This window comes from Cicer arietinum, chromosome 7, assembly GCF_000331145.2.
Source record: "Cicer arietinum cultivar CDC Frontier isolate Library 1 chromosome 7, Cicar.CDCFrontier_v2.0, whole genome shotgun sequence".
Classification (NCBI taxonomy): Eukaryota; Viridiplantae; Streptophyta; class Magnoliopsida; order Fabales; family Fabaceae; genus Cicer; species Cicer arietinum.
Genome location: NC_021166.2, coordinates 10,568,067 through 10,587,272, shown reverse-complemented (window position 1 = coordinate 10,587,272; position 19,206 = coordinate 10,568,067). Strand labels below are relative to the sequence as shown.

General features: G+C 27.8%; 2 protein-coding genes and 1 long non-coding RNA gene across 4 annotated transcripts; 1 reads left to right on the top strand and 2 right to left on the bottom strand.

The window, feature by feature from the left end:
• Positions 1-3,908: 3,908 nt before the first annotated feature.
• Positions 3,909-9,365, top strand: LOC101505010 (B-type cell cycle switch protein ccs52A). Its single transcript, XM_004515730.4, has 10 exons — positions 3,909-4,564; positions 4,704-4,826; positions 4,947-5,051; positions 6,735-6,914; positions 7,007-7,069; positions 7,168-7,362; positions 7,834-7,935; positions 8,059-8,121; positions 8,235-8,303; positions 9,008-9,365. Exons 1-10 carry the CDS (start codon positions 4,091-4,093, stop codon positions 9,059-9,061), a joined length of 1,428 nt encoding a protein of 475 aa, XP_004515787.1. The 5' UTR covers positions 3,909-4,090; the 3' UTR covers positions 9,062-9,365.
• A 1,097-nt stretch (positions 9,366-10,462) lies between these two features.
• Positions 10,463-19,206, bottom strand: LOC101505325 (agamous-like MADS-box protein AGL19). Of its 2 annotated transcripts, none has more exons than XM_004515731.4 (8): positions 18,974-19,206; positions 18,645-18,867; positions 14,425-14,506; positions 11,505-11,566; positions 11,282-11,381; positions 11,112-11,153; positions 10,968-11,009; positions 10,463-10,799 (listed from the first exon to the last, which is right to left on the bottom strand). In XM_004515731.4, exons 2-8 carry the CDS (start codon positions 18,824-18,826, stop codon positions 10,698-10,700), a joined length of 612 nt encoding a protein of 203 aa, XP_004515788.1. In that variant the 5' UTR covers positions 18,827-18,867; positions 18,974-19,206; the 3' UTR covers positions 10,463-10,697. The 2 variants fall into 2 exon arrangements, with proteins under 2 accessions (XP_004515788.1, XP_004515789.1); XM_004515732.4 differs by having other exon boundaries at positions 18,645-18,862; positions 18,974-19,167.
• On the bottom strand, positions 15,472-17,792 carry LOC140921043 (uncharacterized). The gene is made up of 3 exons (XR_012163888.1): positions 17,682-17,792; positions 16,499-16,563; positions 15,472-15,498 (listed from the first exon to the last, which is right to left on the bottom strand). It is a non-coding gene; the product is annotated as an uncharacterized lncRNA (long non-coding RNA).

Sequence of the window (19,206 nt, the reverse complement as noted above, 5' to 3'; positions counted from 1 at the left end):
TATATATATATATATATATATATATATATATATATATATATATTTTCGTACATCTAAGTATCCCTTACTCCAAACTTATATCGTATTTTTTATTATTTAAATAAAAATATTATTAATTTTCTCTTTGATAAAAAATATGATGACTTATTTTGTCAATAAAAAATATAAATCTTAATTATTTAAAATTTCAAAACATAATCAAAGTATAACCTTTTTTTTTAGTATAAAGACATTGGGAGTGTATATTCAAAACACGAGGTAGTATAAAAATGTGAATACCGAAATAAGAGCAGTTGAACATATATGTTATCCATAGGTAATTTTATTGGTTAGTTAAAACTGGAAATTTTTTAAGAAGGATATACATCGAATTTGAATTTAAAAAATTAATATAAATATTCATATACTAATATATATATATATATATATATATAAACAAAAAATTTGCATAATATTTTATATAAAAAATAATTATATTAAGTTATAAATTTAAATTGAATGGACTACTATAATTAAAAGGTACGTACAAAATATTCATCATTGTTTAATAATAATTAATCTTCATTGAAAATTTTGTTAAACTCATAAAAATAAGTTTGTTCATTAGGTTTTTTTTGGACACAAAAATTATATTAAATCGCTCTTCACTTATTTTAAGTATTAATTTTTCTTTTCATTCATACTAACTATATTTTGGTATGGACTAATAGTTTATAGAAAATTTTAGGATTAATTGCAGTTTTAGTTCCCTTATTTTAATTTAATCGCGAAAGTAATTCTTCTATTTTATTTCTCCTTAGTTTTGGTTCCCCAAATATAATTTTGGTTTAAAACTTGATAAAATTTCATTCTTTTTTTGTATTTATTTAAGTCACACAATGCTTTAAGATCTTGTGGTGCAACAATTGTACCTGAAATTTATGATCATAAATAATGAAATACAACTTTAAAAGATGAAATTTCATCAAATTTTGGACAAAAATTCTGTTTGGGGATCAAAACTAAGGAAAAACAAAATGCATGACTACTTTCGCGATTCAGCTAAAATAGGAGAATCAAAACTGCAATTAAGCCAAAATTTTACCATGTATTTCACATTTATACTTCTATTTCTATATTTTATACAATCTACTTATTTTATTTTATTTTTTTCAATTTTATTTTCTACCTAACTAAATTCAATTTGAATTTCAAAATTTTTGAAAAAACATTATCTATAATACGTGTTTCAAATAATTTAAATTGTATATTAGAAAATATTTTTTAAATTTTTTGGTACACAAATATATATTGAAAATTTTAAAGTTTGTGTAAGGAATTTTTTTTTTCTTTAAGATTTTTGAAACGCTTTTGAAAAATTTTAAAAGAAATTTTTCATAATATTAATGTGTTTTAGAAAATTTATTAAACACAAATCTTATCAAAAAGTTTAAACTTTGTGTTTATAATTTTTTTTCTTCAATTTTTCCTATACACAAAATATGTACAAAAAATATAAAGTTTAATTTTTTTCTTTTCAAAAAAATAATAAAATTGAATTTTGATTAACACATAGGAATAAGAGCACAAATTTAAAGGTATTTGATAAAAAATATTAGTTTATGTAAGTAGGGACGAGGTTTGGTTCAAACATCGTCATCTCTATTAGGTATATTATTAATGTCACATATACTTAAAACATCTTGTAAAATATGTAAGAATATAGAAGTAGTTTGTTTTTTAAGAAACTAAAATTCATTAAATTACCATACATATTCAAGTACAAGACATGCTAAAGTAGTACTAAATTAGTTAACATGGGTATAACTAAATCACATATGAATGGAGAACAAGCTTCGACAAAACAACAAGATAATGAATAATTAAAAACAAGCAAGGAATATGAAAAAAAGTAATATATATATACTTAAAATAATTTTTTCTAAAGTAGATTTTCTCTATTTGAAATAATTATATAATCTATATATTTGAAATATCTCAGACATTAAATATAAATTCATCTCTCAAAATAAAATAATATTTTATTAATGATATGATAATATATACTTAAATAATAAAATAAAGTTTTTTTTAACTTTACTCCATATATATTTAAACAATTTAAAATAAGGTAGAACTTTTATACATAAATTTTTTTCATTAAGAAAAGGTGAAGATATACGTATTCTAAGAGTATGTGGTCTGGATATTACATTAATAACTTTTAACAAAATATAAATTTAACAAATCCAACTATTTAATTAACTAAATGAACAATATAAAATATAAAATTTAATAAAATAAAAAATTTTATAAAATAAAAAATCTATTGGTGATTACTTAAAAAATTTAATATATTATCATTTAATTTTGTTTATTGAAATACAAGTAAATATAAATAATAATTCTTTTTGAGGCAAAATATTAATTATAATTACGATCGCAAATATAGGAATGGTCGAATTTGTTAAATTGGTTATACAACAGAAATTTACAAGGAAAGTAAGATTGAGAAGACTGTTAATTCTAACAAAATTGAATATATGCTGTTTAAAATCTTAGTGTTTAACATAAACGTGCACTTATTATATATAAACCCATCATTTCTGTCAAAAAAATAAAAAAACAAAAACCCATCAACTAACTCGTTTTTTTGGCAAAAATCATTTAAGTAGTAATTCTTACTGTATAGGCGGTTGTCATAATTATATAAACAATTTTTTTTTTTGTAGTATTTCATCATTATGTTATAATTATTTTAAACAAAATTAAAAATAAAGTTAAAGAAAATAATTTAAATTGTTTATTATAAATAATTTAAATATATTTATAGTCTAACTCAACTGTCAAATAACAATATTATTATATTATTATATTAGATATTATATTCTAAGATTGAATCTAGAACTTCGTAATTTACTATTTTTTTTATGAAAAAAAATTATTAATAATAAATATTTTATCTATTTGTTATAATTTGTTTAGATAATAAAATTTTAAAATATAATTAAAATAAAAAATTGCATTTAAAAAATTTCTCATTAGAATCAATTTTGAATAATATATTTTTTTAATGTGATTTTTATAATGTTATAAAATATTTAATAATTAATGTTTAAGTTATTGAATATCAAAATTATTTTTTTTTAAAAAAAAGTTATAGCAAAAGATTTTGAAATAATACTATAATTTTCAATAAATTGTCATAAAAATTAATTTTAAAAATATGTATTAAAAATTATTTTTTATTAAAACCTATAACAAAAGATGTATATCTCAAATAATTTGGTATGATAATAATAATTAAATATAAATTAATTGATCATACTCAACACTCTTTAGAAATGTTTAGACTAAAAGTTTGAGATTTGACTGATCTAAAATTAATATAAAAGTACTTTAAAGGAATAAAAATAATAATCTATCGAAACAATTAATGATGAGTCTTATAATAAATTTAACCAATATTATAATAAATCAAAATTTCAATTATATTAATTTTTCAATCAAATATTATTCGTTTTTTAAAGCGTACTCATGCCAAATCTAGTAATCTGATATTGAATGAAAATAAAACTTTGTTTTTAACAAAAGAGAGATATGTATTTATTTACTATAAAAGAAAAGCAAAAAGGAGATATTGACATGCTACAAAAATTATTACGCATAATCTTATATAAAAATTAGCATTAATTAGATTTCGCCGATAAATTATTTAGAAAAAAAAAAAAAAATAGCATCAACTATAGATCTTAGTGGTCTCTAGTCAAGAGTGAAACGTTTTATTAAAAAAAAAAAGTGAAACGTTTAGATAAGAAAAAAAAAAAATAAGAAGACAAAAAAATAATCTGTTCTTTTCCTTTCGTCATCATAAGTGAAATAAAAAAAAAAGTGTATAAGAAGAGATTGAGGGAGGTGGAGTTTGGAGTGAGGAAACAGAGGGTGGGACAGTGTGAAGAAAGAAAGAAGAGAGAAAAGAAAAACCCCTCTGCACAGAATTCAAGACACAAAATTGTTTTTATAATGAAATAATAAAATATAAACCGAACAGAAAACAATTGCTTCAATCTTTTACTGCCTTATTTTCCCGGCAAAATTAACAGCATCCGCCATGGACGGATCAACCGGTAACCGCAATCCACCTCCCTCCGCCATGTCTCCACCACCTTCTCCTTCACCGGAAAGCCTCCGTCATGTCGACCGTATGATTAACTCAAATCACTACTCATCACCTTCTAGAACAATCTACTCTGACAGGTTCATTCCTAGTAGATCTGCTTCCAAATTTGCTCTCTTTGATATCAACACACCTACTGAGGGACGCGAGGATAGTTCCAGCGCATACACCACTCTCCTCCGTACCGCTTTGTTTGGACCGGATGTTGCCGGTGTTGCGGCTCCGATAACGCCTGAGAAGAGAAACTCGCCGTCGATGACTCTTCCTAGCAGGAACATTTTCCGTTACAAGACGGAGACTCGTCAGTCAATGCATTCACTTTCTCCGTTTATGTCTGACGATGTTGTTCCCGGCGTTAATCATAGTCCGGTTAAGGCTCCGAGGAAGGTTCCTCGATCGCCTTATAAGGTGAATTTGATTTAATCTAATTATTTTGTTCGATTTTTTTTATTGTTCTGATTTTAATTTTCGTTTCAATGCGGTAGATTTAGGTTTATTTTTTTTATTGATGTTAACGTAGATTAAAATTTGTGGCGGTGTTTGATAGGTTTTGGATGCACCTGCGTTGCAAGATGATTTTTATCTGAATCTCGTGGATTGGTCATCGCACAATGTGTTGGCTGTTGGTCTGGGAAATTGTGTTTATCTCTGGAATGCTTGTAGCAGCAAGGTGGGTTTTTTGCATGTGATTTGTGTGCTCAATTTTTCTGTGGTTGTCAGATAGGGTTATGCAGATTGTAACTTGAAAGTTTTTATTTTTATTAATTCCATTTGGATTTGGTTTTTACAGGTAACTAAATTATGTGATTTGGGGGTTGATGACTGCGTTTGTTCTGTTGGCTGGGCTCAACGTGGTACTCATCTTGCTGTTGGAACTAGCAATGGTAAAGTTCAGGTAAGAGTTTATGCGCTAAATGCTGATTACATATCTCAGCCACTTTTACGTAAGGGTTGCGATTCTTTTTTTATTTGCTATGATTTTCTTGCTGGGTTTTTCTTGTGTGTTTTATTTTGCTTCCAAATACTACTTCTGTTTCTCTGTTAAGCAAAATTATATTTTTTTTCCCCTTGGGGAAGAGCTCTGCATATGAATGAAAACAACATGTGATATCTTGTTTCTGAAAATGTGCTATATCCATTTTTAGCATTCTAAATGATGGTGGATTAGCTGCTTTTACTGATTCTGTAACCCCAATTTATTTGGTAAGCACACCATCTACTTAAAAGAAGAAAGAAAAACAGCAAAATGAAGGGCGCATTGTGGTATAGTGTGAATATGATGCAGTCCTTCATTTAGGTTTGAGAGAAAAAAGAATGTAGAGGATTTGATAAGAACTTGCTATTGTAGATGGTAAGTGATGGAAGATAGCTACAAAAGGTGCTCAATTAGTTGCAACACGTCCTTTATCCTGTAGGTAACCTGAGCCTTTCTGGGGACAGGGAGCTTCCTGGGCAGACTCTTAGCATTACGAAAGTGTCAAATTGCGAGTTATTCACAGTTAATTGGTCTAGATTATACTGAATGGAATGTGTAAATGTTTTTAAAAGTCATAAAGGAAGTGTTATAATGGAACGTATTCTGACGATCTTTTCTTTGATCAGATAGTTCATCTTTGAAAATTAATCAGTAAAGATATGTTTTTTTTGGGTAGTTTAGAATTAAAATTAAAGATTCTCCTTATTAATTTTACCATTTTAACCATTTATTTTCATTACATGGTATTATTGGTGATGTACGAAATTGGAAGGATAGAGAATTTCATCATTATCTTTTTTGTTTCCCTTCTTTTCACTTGCTTTTGGAGATACAAGGTTTAGTTAAAATCCTTTCTTGGGGAACACTCTCACTCAGTCGGCATAGACTGTTACATACCTTCTAAAAGGGTATCTTTTAATACATTTAATGATGCTTTAATGCTTGGTCATGCAGTTATGTATATTGATGTAAGATACCTTTTTAACATATATGTTTATACCTTGTCGGATCCTTGATTACTCTTGTCGTTTTGCTGTGTCTTTGTCGTGACTTGCTGTGTCGTGTTGTGTATTATGTCTATCAATTGTCTATATCTGAACTTCACGGCACTCTTTACTTCTTGATCATCAAAGTTCTGTTACCTTGTCGGGTCCTTGATTAGCTTTTGTTGTTTTGCTGTGTCTTTGTCGTGACTTGCCGTGTCGCGTGGTGTATTATGTCTATCAATTGTCTATATCTGAACTTCATGGTACTCTTTACTTCTCGATCATCAGAGTTCTGTTACAATAAACATGGGTTAATGGTGAAACGTATACCAGCCAACACATCCGCCATTTGACTTTATAACATTCACATATTTATAAGTTTAAATTACGTTTTGATTGTTGAATATTTTTGCTTTGTATAGGTTTCTCCATTAGCCCATGTGGCACTCATGTTTTTATGTCATTCCCATTGAATTAAAAAAGTCAATAGTCTAAATTTTGATACTAATTGACGTTGACTGGAACCGAGTCTTAAAAGCCAAAATGATGAGAGGGGAGAGTGAGTGACTTCATGACAAATTAACTCAAGCTTGGCTTCTAACTAATATCCATGTAGATTTGGGATGCATCACGATGCAAGAAGATAAGATCTATGGAGGGTCATCGGTTACGCGTTGGGGCCTTGGCTTGGAGCTCATCTCTTTTGTCTTCTGGTGGCCGGGATAAAAATATTTATCAACGAGATATACGCACACAAGACGATTTTGTTAGTAAACTGTCAGGACACAAATCAGAGGTTAGATTTTGTTTTTGTTTCCTTGCTTCATCACTGTACATGCTCTCCCATTTCCATCATGATTTTGACTTTGGATTTTTTATTTTTCAAAGGTTTGTGGACTGAAGTGGTCATATGATAACCGTGAGTTGGCATCTGGAGGAAATGACAACAGAGTATGCAATTGCAAACTTAATCAATTATCTGAACTATCCAACTGCATTGTTAGTCTTTTTTTCCCCTCTTGCATTGTCACTAATTCATATCTTTGCAGTTGTTTGTTTGGAATCAACACTCGACCCAGCCTGTCCTGAAGTACTGTGAGCACACAGCAGCTGTTAAAGCTATTGCATGGTCTCCTCATCTTCATGGACTTCTTGCATCTGGAGGAGGAACTGCAGACCGATGTATTCGTTTCTGGAATACAACCACAAACTCACACTTAAGCTGTATGGACACTGGAAGTCAGGTAAGAGTAGAGTACTTCTTAACCTGTTTATACTTTCATACAAATGCACTGCATTTCAATATTTGCTGTTATTCTGCACCGTTAATTGATTGGCCTTGCAAAGCCGTATGTTCCCTTGATGGAAGGCAATTTCAATTTCTCATAACAACAAAGCAAAATCTACGAAATGGAAAGTGAAAAGAATAAATAGAACTTATCATATGTAGAATGTTGCTCAGACATTATTCGGAAAATGGCTCATGTCTAGTGTTTCTTACACTATTAAAAAAAATCCTAAATAAAACTAAAGCAATCTTAATTCTTGTTGGTTACCATTCATAACTGCAAAAGTTAGATTCTTGAAGTTATTTTTCAGCTCATAAATTTTCAGAATATTTGGCATTTGCTTTCGCATGTTGACTCAGGGTTTAAAGTGTTTTCTCCTCTTCTCTTGACACAAATCAAATGATGTTCAACCTATATATTTGGCAGGTTTGCAATCTCGTCTGGTCCAAAAATGTCAATGAACTAGTAAGCACACATGGCTACTCCCAGAACCAGATTATTGTTTGGAGATACCCCACCATGTCAAAGGTACAGAGCGTCTTCTGTGATTAAGTGTATGCATTTTATTTTCACCTGATAGGAATGGGATCTCTGCTCTATCATCACCTAACTTATACAAGTTTTACCATCTTTCTATGTCCTTTGATGCAGTTGGCAACTCTTACTGGCCATACTTATAGGGTTCTTTATCTTGCCATTTCTCCTGATGGACAGGTATTTCAGTTTTTCTTTCACCCGACCCTCATTCTGGATTACTCAGAATGTATGACAGATTTTTTTTATCATCCATGCTATATTCCTGATTGTGATGAGTTATACTATTTCAGACTATTGTAACTGGAGCTGGAGATGAAACGCTTAGGTTCTGGAATGTATTCCCTTCCCCTAAATCACAGGTAAATGGTTCATTAAATGATGGAGAAAAATTATGTCCCACCCCCTGGTTCTGCCTATTTTCATTTACGGATATTTTTGTTTTTTATTCCTGGAACTATTTCTCTACTCCCTTAAATATGACTGGAATCAGGTGATTAGAAGATAGTCTACATTAATTCACTTCAATAGTTTTATATAAAGGCTGCAGTATTATTTTCTCTTCTTTCTTGTGTTTTTTGTTTTGTTTTGAGACTTTTAATTATAAGTTGCTTTCCATTCATGAAGATGACCAACATAGCATTCCTTGTTTTATTTATTTATTTTGTTAATGCTGTGAAAGAGATAAAATATACAAGAGAAATATTACCTATTGCTTGTAAAATTTTCCTTGCATATCCTCATATATGTGAGACTGATCAATTGTCAATTACCTATATAACCAAAAATTTAAATGACAAATTTAATGCCTATTCCTTTTAAATTCATCAGTTATATGGTTGGAAGCATATGTTTAAAAAGATGGTTAATCAACTAACAACCCCTACCAACCTCAGTAAAGTTAGTATGTGACTAAAGCGGTATTTTGGATATATATATGTGGGGTAAATGCTATGTGTGAATAACATCAATCAGTATGTGAATATATACTGTATGTAAATTGACTATTATTCTGGATTATTTCATTGATTATATGTTAATTGACAAATGGATGTGTACAATGCAGAATACTGAAAGTGAAATCGGAGCATTATCTCTTGGAAGAACTACTATTAGGTGATCGCTCCTGGCATTTCGGTCCAACCATGTGCCATATTTTTAAGTTTGGGTTGCTGTGCAGAGCTGAATTTCAAGTGGAAAAACTAGTATAAAAAACACAATCAAAGTAGTTTTACCAACTGGAGAGCCTTGCTGGGAGCTATAAAAGTTTTTATGTGGCTGCCAGTAATAGATATTCATGCATTCATGTGTAGTCTAATTTTATTTTGAAATGAAAAAGATGAAAACAAATTGGTAATTTATTGTCTTGAGAACTTATTATACATCTATTGATGGAGTTGTAGCCAAGTTGATTTTTTTTCTTACTCTCTTCTTTTTGGTTACTTTTTTTAGTGTTCTCCTGCATTCTAATTTTAACATGAGTCCACAGAGAAAACATCCTTAACTAACTTGTAATAGCAGTTGTATATAAAATCATTATTTCTTAGGAGTGGACAGTGGTATCAATACTTCTTTGTTCTTTCCACCCTATTGAATTACTTCTGATGTTTTGTTAAAGTTTCGTTGAAATCATGGTTTCAATGCTATGCTCTCAACTTGTGGCCTATTACCCAATGTAAGGGTATGTTGAAGTTGTTGTAACTTGAGAAGAACATTTTCTATTCTGAACCGGATCAGAGGTGGGGGTGTTTTTGACCTCGCACCTAAACCAAAATGACGTATGGATGCTCTACCAAACTAAAAAAGTGACAAGAAAATGATTTTATTTAAAGCACCTTTATCTATTAGATATTTAATAGGATCGTTTAGCTATACTATATTTTATTACAAGAAAAGACTTCTCGTGATGATAGGTGGTTGTATTTAACTCTCTCTCTCACACACACACATATGTATATATATATTTGTCTTTCTTTTATATACATTAGTGCAATTTGCATAGAATATTTACTAATTATTTGATAGGATCATCCTGGCCTGTAGAATAGAATCCATAAGTCGCAAGCCACAAGCTCCAGCTATGGGTCCCTCCACAATCTCCAACTTGATTAATATTGTGCCTCTCTTTGGCATAAACATTAGCTTAACTATAAACGTGTTCTATGTTGGTTAGTTTAAGGGTAAGGTCAGTGAAATTTAGAACTCCAATAAAATTCTTTACTGTTCATATTTTTCAACAATTTTATGGAGATTAAAAATACGTTAACCTAAAAAAATTCTTCAGCTTTTTTAACAACAATAAACAAGATTACCACCTTAGCTACAAGCAAAGTAAAAGAAACAAGATTCCCACTTTAGCTAATTGGGTTCAAGCCTATGAAATATGTACACAGCAGGTATAAATGAATTAGTGGGCATAATTCAACACATGCCTCTCATGTGCTCCAAATATTGCGTGTGCCACTGCCAATTTGTACTATACACTTTCTAATAATTATTTGTTTCCTATTGTTATAGTCCATTTTCACAACAAAAATCCAATATTGATACTTTTCAATCGGACAAATTACAGCTTTTGAGTACGTCCGTGACAGATAAATTATTTGACTAGACAGTGCAGCAAGATCTACTCATTATCTTAATTAGACATACATAACATGATGCGGGTGAACATTTATATTGGACATTATTAAATTGTGCACCCATATATAAACATTATTAGATCTATTTATTTATTTAGTGGTTAATTTCAGCTGTCAAACCATTCTTCTCTCAGGTCTCCCTATGAACAACTCTGTCTCAACCTCCCCGCCCTGCAAACTTTCTGTTATGAGTTCATTATCTTGTTCAATCCGACACTACAATACAGCGAAGAAATTATGTTAGAAATTAGCTTTTAATCAAAGCGAAACAAAGGTTGTATTTTCAAATAATACGAATTGTCAGAAAATTTTATACTATTACATATTTTTTAATTTTTGTGATTTAAATCAAATAATATTTAGAAACAAAGAAAGACTAATTACCTTATCGCGTAAGTGTCTATTTTCTTCAAGTAGGTACCTTTCCTGAATTAAGTGGGAGCAAAAAATATGACAATTCTACTAAGCAATGTAAAATAAATTGAATGAAATAGTGCAATTACTAATTATAACAAACATTATTATTACCTGTTCTCTGAGCTTTTCAATTTGCTCCCTGAACAATTGATTCTGAGCATAGACAGCACATAGTTATTCTTTATTGAAACTTATCAATACAAAAATATTGCACTTGTCTTGATCCAGTATAGTAGCAATGTACAAATCTATATATCTATAAACTTGATGAAATTGGATACCTTTCTTGCCCTAATTTTGCTTAGGCTACGTTCGATTTGTTCTTCAATCTGTTGTAATTCGTCAATAGCACATGTATCCAATTCATTTCCTAACAGCTTCCTACAATACATGGAATGAAAATATCCTATGCTGAGAATATATAATGATTCGTGTCTTTTTTTCTCAATACAAATACCATGCAGTCAAAATGAAACCAAATTAAAGAAAGTTGGTTTTGAAAACCTTTTGGAAAGTTCTAGGTGCTCGATCTTCTTCGTTGCGCTGTTATCACATTCCTTTAGATGCTGCACGTAAAAAAATGGGGAAAAGGCAATTGATTTCCCCGCTCAATCACTCATCAATAAGCCATAGACTTTGTTTAGTCACGCATTTACTATAAATATATGATAAATAAAGTACAATAAATCTTTTTGTAAGCAACTCTAAAGTTGATGTATCATTCCTTCAACCTAAATTTCATTCCCCCCCAAAAAAAAAGTTCCATTATACTTCTTACATTAAAACATTAACAAAATGGAACGGTTAAACGAAAGTATTAACATATCTTAAATAATACTAGAAGTTTTTTATTTGCGTCTAAATTGCATAAAGTATCTCCTTATTTTTTAGTGCATCACGAAGAACCAAATCTTTCTCAATTGAGAGTATTTGTTTGTCTTTATGCTACACGTAAATTGCACAAATGTATTGTTTTGAGACATAAGGATCGTGTTAAAGGTTATGTGCTATTTGATTTGCGTACTAAACCAATTCATATGGTTTGAAGCAAGCTAGTAGAAATTATTGAATTCAAAAATTATATTCTACTTTTATTTCTTTAGGATAGGATATGTTCAATCTGATTCAAACTACTCTTTATTTGTTAAATATTTTGATCATCATATTGAATTTATTTTGGTTTATGTAACTAGTCATCACTTAAAAGAAATCAATTTGTCAAAGCTTTTATTCATTCTACATTTCAAATAAAAAATTTAGACTCTCTCAAAGTCTTTCTCAATCTTGAAGTTTCTCAATATAAAAAGAATGTTTCTCTTCATCAAATAAAATATTCATTGGAACTTAGGGATATATGGGTTTTCTAAACTGTAAACCTACTTCAACACCTATGTTGCCCACCTTCAAATTAAAAAAGGATGATGACAATCCTTGCTCAACTTGTTGACATACACCCTTCTACTTTCTATTCAATTGTTTCAAAACTCAACCTTATTGATATCTTCAGTTCTAGCTTGAGGGACTTATGAAGTAACTTAGTTTTATATCTTGATGAGATTTTGTGTAATTTGTTTTAATCCTTGTTAGTTAGTTGTTAGCCTTGTTAGTTCCTTCTTTTTAGGTTTCAATTATTCTTTTTAACTAAGCTTCTCTTTCTATATAAATATAGCACGTTGCTATTATTTTTATCCATAAGCATATTCAGAATTTTATATCATAGTAATACATGTGAGTTGTATTTCTATTTAATACTAAATTGAATTCAATCTATATGAATCTTTAGTGGGCATATCTATTTTGGCATGAATGTCATCTTGAATTTCAATTCATTAGGATGAATTTTGATTCAATAAGATGGATCTCATTCATTTTAATGAATCGCTGCCTAAATTAGTGCAGCCAACCACTTTTATTTTATCACTTATATGCATAACCAATTATTTTTCTCATTTATAACTTGAACCATGAATTATTTAAAAGTTCATATATAATTTATCATTTTGTGTTTTTACTTAAAAACGAAATATATTTATCAGCAATGTATCTTACAAATTCTTAATAAGATTTGATTCATGATTCAAAAATTAATTCTTCTAATTCACGGTTTGATAACCATGGTTTTGAGCCTCCAAATGTAATTGCTTTTTCTTGACATATGCTAGTGAATAAAGATTCATATTAAAATGCCGGACAAAAAAAATCATATTAAAGTGAACTTTTTCCCTAGAAGGCAGATAATTACCGATATAAATGCTAAGCGTGTTTCAAGGTGTAAATACCGATACTAAATACATAAAACTCAAAAAGAAGAAAACTAATAACACATCAAGCGTTTTATTGAGAATGATAAAAAATAGATAAATTTTCATTTTTTTTTAATATTTTGTTGAGAATGATAAATAAATACTTATAATTAGTATATTTTTAATATTGAGTAATATAATATTATAGATTAAATTCAAAATTTTTATCAAATCCTTTCAAAACTCTTCTCCAATATAATTTTTGAATTTTCCGAAATTAAATAATTTTATATTATGAAGCAAAATTAACTCTAAAACCCCTCCCCTACCAAAGTCCTTCATTTTTTCCATTTAATCCTTTCTCTTTTTAAAAGCCTTCTCCTTTCCTCTTAGGATTTGTTTGTGAGTTTGATTTTTAAGGGTTTTAGGGAATACGGCTTTGGAGAACTTAGTCTATCTTTTAATATATATGATATTCTAATAAAATTGTAAGAAAACATGATAAATTAGTGTATAATATTATATTGTTTATTTAATTTAAAAAAAAATCAAATATATATTTATTAAATATAGATTTAACTCTTTAATTGTCTCCTCCTAAATCCTTCAAAAACCAACTCGCAAACAACTCTTAAGATATTTCATAAGTGACAAAACAAAACTACCTACCATGTGTGTGTATTTTTGTGTATAGCATGTTATAGTTATACATGCATCCCAAAACAAGATGTTAACATTGTCCAAAAGATTACATATAAGCTAGTTGCTGCATTTGGAAGACACCATATACATATGTACTTAGTCTCAAATATATGCAAAATTGTGTCAAATAAAATAGATATATCTAGTTTAAATTTTGAATTTCATACATCAATTTCTTTAATTCTATTTTTATTTTTATTTAAAATTGAAGTTATATATATATATATATATATATAATATGAACAATATTCTAAGAGATTATTATATTTATTTAAGAAAAATCACGTAACACAAATACGTTAAACACTACATATTTAAATATATCAATTCTCTTACTTATACAATATCAAATATTTATTTATTTTTTATTTAAAACAATTCTCTTACTTATACAATATCAAATATTTATTTATTTTTTATTTAAAACGGGACTCTTAGTTACATTTGATATACCATGAAATCAAAGACCAATTAATTACCTGTGTATTTTCTTGGATTCCTTTGGTGTTGAGAGTGAAGTCCTTGATTTTCCTTTGATAGCGTTCAACCGTTTTGTTTATACTGAAGCATCACCATAGACAAGCATCAAACATTTCTTATTAGTCAATTAGACTGATTTTATATATAATAATAACTTCGTCATTTTTACATGAATCGATGATTAGTCATAGCATGTCAGAATATTTGAAGTAAGTCACAAATGAAGTGATGAAGCACAATTCACAAGGAAAGTAGGACTCATAATTGGTGTTTTGCATGTTCTTTTTACCTCGAGCTACAAATATATATCTAAGCTGTACCACTTAGAAAGGAGTGATGATAAATGGAAGCAACAATTTGTTTAAAGAAATATAAGAATAAAGAAAATAATTGATCAAAAAGTCGATTTCGAATGTTAAGAAAATCATAGCTGAATAAGTGTTAAAGTAATCTATTGCATCATCTGAGTTTTTTCTCTCTCGTGCAAACCAGGAATTTTCTTTTAAAAATTATAAGTTATTTATAACTGATCAAAATAAATCAGGTGTATTTCATTAGTTTTTTCTAATTATAATAATAGTTTTAAGTTAGACATAATTAATAAAATATACGTAACTGATTTTAATACACAAATTTTCATCGAAAACCTAAATCTTGATGTAGTTAATCATCTCTATTATCAATATTATTTAATTTATTTTCTTCAATTTTTATCTTATCGTCTTAAATCAATAATCGTAATATGATATCAAAGTACTAATTATTCCGCTATTTTATTTCTCAAAAAAATCTTGGAAATTCTTTCATAGAAGCTTAATTAATTTATCTTTTCTTTCTAATTTGATTATGAAATAATTTGTTCATTTTCCTCTCATTTCTTAGTTCAAAATTAGTTTTTTCTCATTATTTCTTCTTTTACACTCTCAAATTCAGAGTTAGAATTATCTTACGATGATGATGATAAAAATAAAATCAACAATGAGCATTAAGGATAACATGTTTGCCAACAAAACTTTACCAAAATCCAAGATTCCTTCAAAGCTTTGATATCAACCTTGTTTCAACATCAACAACTAACGTCAAGTATAAAAACAATAGAGTCAATTGCATTATTCAAATTCTCCTCATCATGAAACTCAAAAATATATAATATCAAATTATTTGTTGAAGATTTTTTCAAAACACCGCCAATATTTGATGACAAAATTCTTTCTTTTTAACCAAATTGACATTAAAAAAAAATGCAAGTGAATATCATACATGAAATCGTAGATTTTAGATTCAACATCGACAAAAAAAAAAGTAAGATTGTTCTTGTTTCTAGAAAGAAAGAAAAATCAAAGATTGAATTCTCAATTAGAAGTCCAAACTAATGACTAGAAAGTTACTCATGAGATTTTGTTAAAACAAAAGCAAGAGAAGATTTTTGTGTTGAGGTATAGATTTGATTAACATCTTCTACAAAAAAGGGAACAAGTAAGATTTTATTATAATATTTCTGGTTCTTATTTCACGTGAAAAATAAAATTTTCAAAAATATTTTAGCTGATTTATTTTTGACATTTTAAAATCATTTAGTCGATGTATTTCAACATTTCATATTCTTTATAATCAATGTATTTTTGGACATTTTTTTTTGGACATTTTCCAAGTTGGAAGTGCAATAAACACATTACAATTTAAGGGAATATTAGATATCTTAATTGGTTAGTTGATTACATCAATTAGTTAGTTAATTATTTTAGTTGTTTATCTAATTGACTTATAAAATTTTGTAACTCTTAATTTAATTAACTCTCTCTATTATCAATGACTTAATTTTTTTTCTATTTCTCTCTTATTAATTACTTAAATAAAAAATTGTAATAATATTAAATTTTAAATTAATGGAATTGTTCATGTTCAAGAATCCACCATACAATGTAATATAATATATATCTTCCTGTTCATTAAACAAAAAAAAAAGATATATATCTTCAAATTCAACTTGGTAACGATCTTTTACCATCGACCTCAACAATGAAGTTATATGAAAACAAACTTTCAAAAGTATGTTGACATAAAACAGCTTACTATGTGAATCTAACTAAAAAAAACTGTATTGATCAATTTTCCACATCAAGAATCGACTTTGCCTCCTTCAAAAATAAAAAACATGCATTTAATCAATCAAATGAAAATTTAACAATACTACTACAATTAATTACTTAAAATTTGAGTGTCATTGGCGATCAAACAAAAATTGTGTCCTTATAATTTTTTAAAAATCATTCTTTTTGTATTTTTTTGTTCAAAATCATTAATAATTCGATCCTAATATAAAATAAATTATTATTTAATTTATCTTATAATATAATATAAATTGCAAACAAATTTTTAACAGTTTCCATTAAAAAATTATTCTTTCAACAAATGCAAAAGTAACACTAATATATTTTTTTTGAGGAAAGTAACCTTGATACTTAAAATTATAAGATGTGCATACATTAGAAAAATAATTAAATATATTTATTAATTTAATATCATATAACTTAATTTTAATTTAACTGTTAGAATTTCTCTAAAGAAATTAATTATCAAATTGAAATTTGTCATAAAGATTATAAAAATATCATGTTTTTGGTAAATTTAAAGATGTTTAATTACAATATATTTTCAAGTTTTTATCAAATAATATCTAACTTTTTAATACTAAAAAAAATGAAAATATTTTAATATAGACTGTAGAGCTAAAATATTTTAGGCTTAATGGCAGTTTTAATCTATATATTATTACCAATTCACGGAAATAATCTCTCTATTTTAAAGGTCGACATTTTTAGTCACTTCCTAAGATTTTTAAACTAAAAAATATAGATATAAACTAAAAAACGCGGATATGAATTATCTAGATGCATTAATTATTCATGTGTCATTAATTAAATTTAAAATATGAATAAAATTCGAAGATAAGTTTTTACTGTATTTTATTATAATTTCATGGATGTCAATTATTTTATATTATCATATCATATGTCACATTATTTAAAACATTTCACGTTATCATTTTTTAATTAAAAAATTAGAAGGAATGACTAAAATTATAGACTTTTAAAATAGAATAACCAGTTTCGTGAATTAGTAAAAATAGAGAATCTAAAATTATAATTAAGCCAATATTTTATTGGATAAGTCAATTATTAATTTTTCATTTGTATATAATTTTAGTTAATGTTTATATATTCTAATATTAAATAAATAATAAACCAATCAATACCCATGAAAACTTCGGGTTCTAAACTGTCCATCTCAACCGTGTTTAGGTCACTGCAGAATATTTTAGAAATGAGTAGACAAGATATTCTAGTACAAATAGTTCAGACTTTAAAGATATGCAATTCATCGATTGCCCAAGACAGTGCCATTGGTTTCTGTATCAACAGTTCATACTTCCACAATTGTTTGACAGATACAAATAAAGAATAACTCACCAGTATGTTTTCAATGCATAAATCCCAAGATTTGTGTAGTATTTTATAATTTTTAAGTGAGGGAAGCAAAAAACATGACTTTGCAAACCCAAAATATCTATTTACACCAACAAGGATAACTTTTTCCAACAACTTATGCTCGTGCTGAAGAAAGAGAAACAATGCTTTTACTAGAAAGATGTAAATAATAAAGATAAACATATATGTACTATTATGTAGTACTAATAATAATAATAATAACAAATAAACTAGTAAAGTAATAATTTCTGGTAGATCAAGAACCTGCTCTTATTTTGATGTTCATTCATCTTAAAATTTGCTACTTGGTTGTTAATTATATTAAAAAACTTCCTAAAATCAAATTACTCTAATACCTGCAGAAAATGCATTTTATTAGGTAATTTCAAAGCTATTCCTTCCAATTTACTACTTCACTCACTATGCAAACCCTTTCCATCAATTAAACTTATTTTCTGTCAATTCTTAGTATTCATTTGTAACACTAGCAGTATTAATTAGTTTTGTGATGCAAAGTAATAGGAACATAATTTATGTTCCTTTGTAGCTGAAAGAAACTGAGCTTTGTGATGTGATTAATTATGTATGAACAATCTTTTAAAGAAATGGATTATTCAAATATTGAAAGCAGTAATCAAGTAGAAATCATAAATAAAAAAACTGTTAAAATTAGTACAAGTATTACAAAATTATAAGTATAAAATGAAATTAATTATGAATAATGAAGATACCTTGAAGTAGAGAACTCATAGAGTTTCCCTCTAGTAGAGAAGATGATGAGTGCTACTTCAGCATCACAAAGCACAGAAAGTTCAAAAGCCTTTTTAAGCAACCCATTTCTTCTCTTAGAGAAAGTTACTTGTCTATTTGACTCATTTTCTATGCGTTTCATTTGAGTTTTTCCTCTAACCATAATTCTGATAAATAATCAACAACAATCGAACGAGATCTGAACTGAAAATGAGATCTAGTTAGAATAGAAGTGAGAAAAAGAACTAGAAATGCGTTGTTATCCAAAAATAGAAAAATAGTACTGAACGTAGTAAGTAATCGAAGTTACCTGACAAATATTTAATCTGGAAAAAAGGAATCGTAGGAATCTTTTGTTATTTCAGAGCAGACTCAGCTCTCAAGGAATTGCAAATAGAGGTTGAATCACAGAAACCCTAGCAGATACAAATACTTTGCTTTTGTGGTGAAAAGGGATAAATAAGTGAGGGGATGAAAGACCAATTGAATCATTGCAGTCCCCCTATTCTATTTACCTACTTGCTAGTACTATTGTTTTAAGCA

Excerpts from the sequence above, each read along its gene's own strand:
- LOC101505325 (XM_004515731.4), bottom strand. The coding sequence starts at position 18,826 with ATGGTTAGAGGAAAAACTCAAATGAAACGCATAGAAAATGAGTCAAAT. Across the intron at positions 14,507-18,644 it reads TATGAGTTCTCTACTTCAAG|TATAAACAAAACGGTTGAAC; the intron begins GTATCTTCATTA and ends GTGATGCTTCAG. Across the intron at positions 11,567-14,424 it reads GAATCCAAGAAAATACACAG|CATCTAAAGGAATGTGATAA; the intron begins GTAATTAATTGG and ends TTTTACGTGCAG.
- LOC101505010 (XM_004515730.4), top strand. The coding sequence starts at position 4,091 with ATGGACGGATCAACCGGTAACCGCAATCCACCTCCCTCCGCCATGTCT. Across the intron at positions 4,827-4,946 it reads GGAATGCTTGTAGCAGCAAG|GTAACTAAATTATGTGATTT; the intron begins GTGGGTTTTTTG and ends TGGTTTTTACAG. Across the intron at positions 6,915-7,006 it reads TGTCAGGACACAAATCAGAG|GTTTGTGGACTGAAGTGGTC; the intron begins GTTAGATTTTGT and ends TATTTTTCAAAG.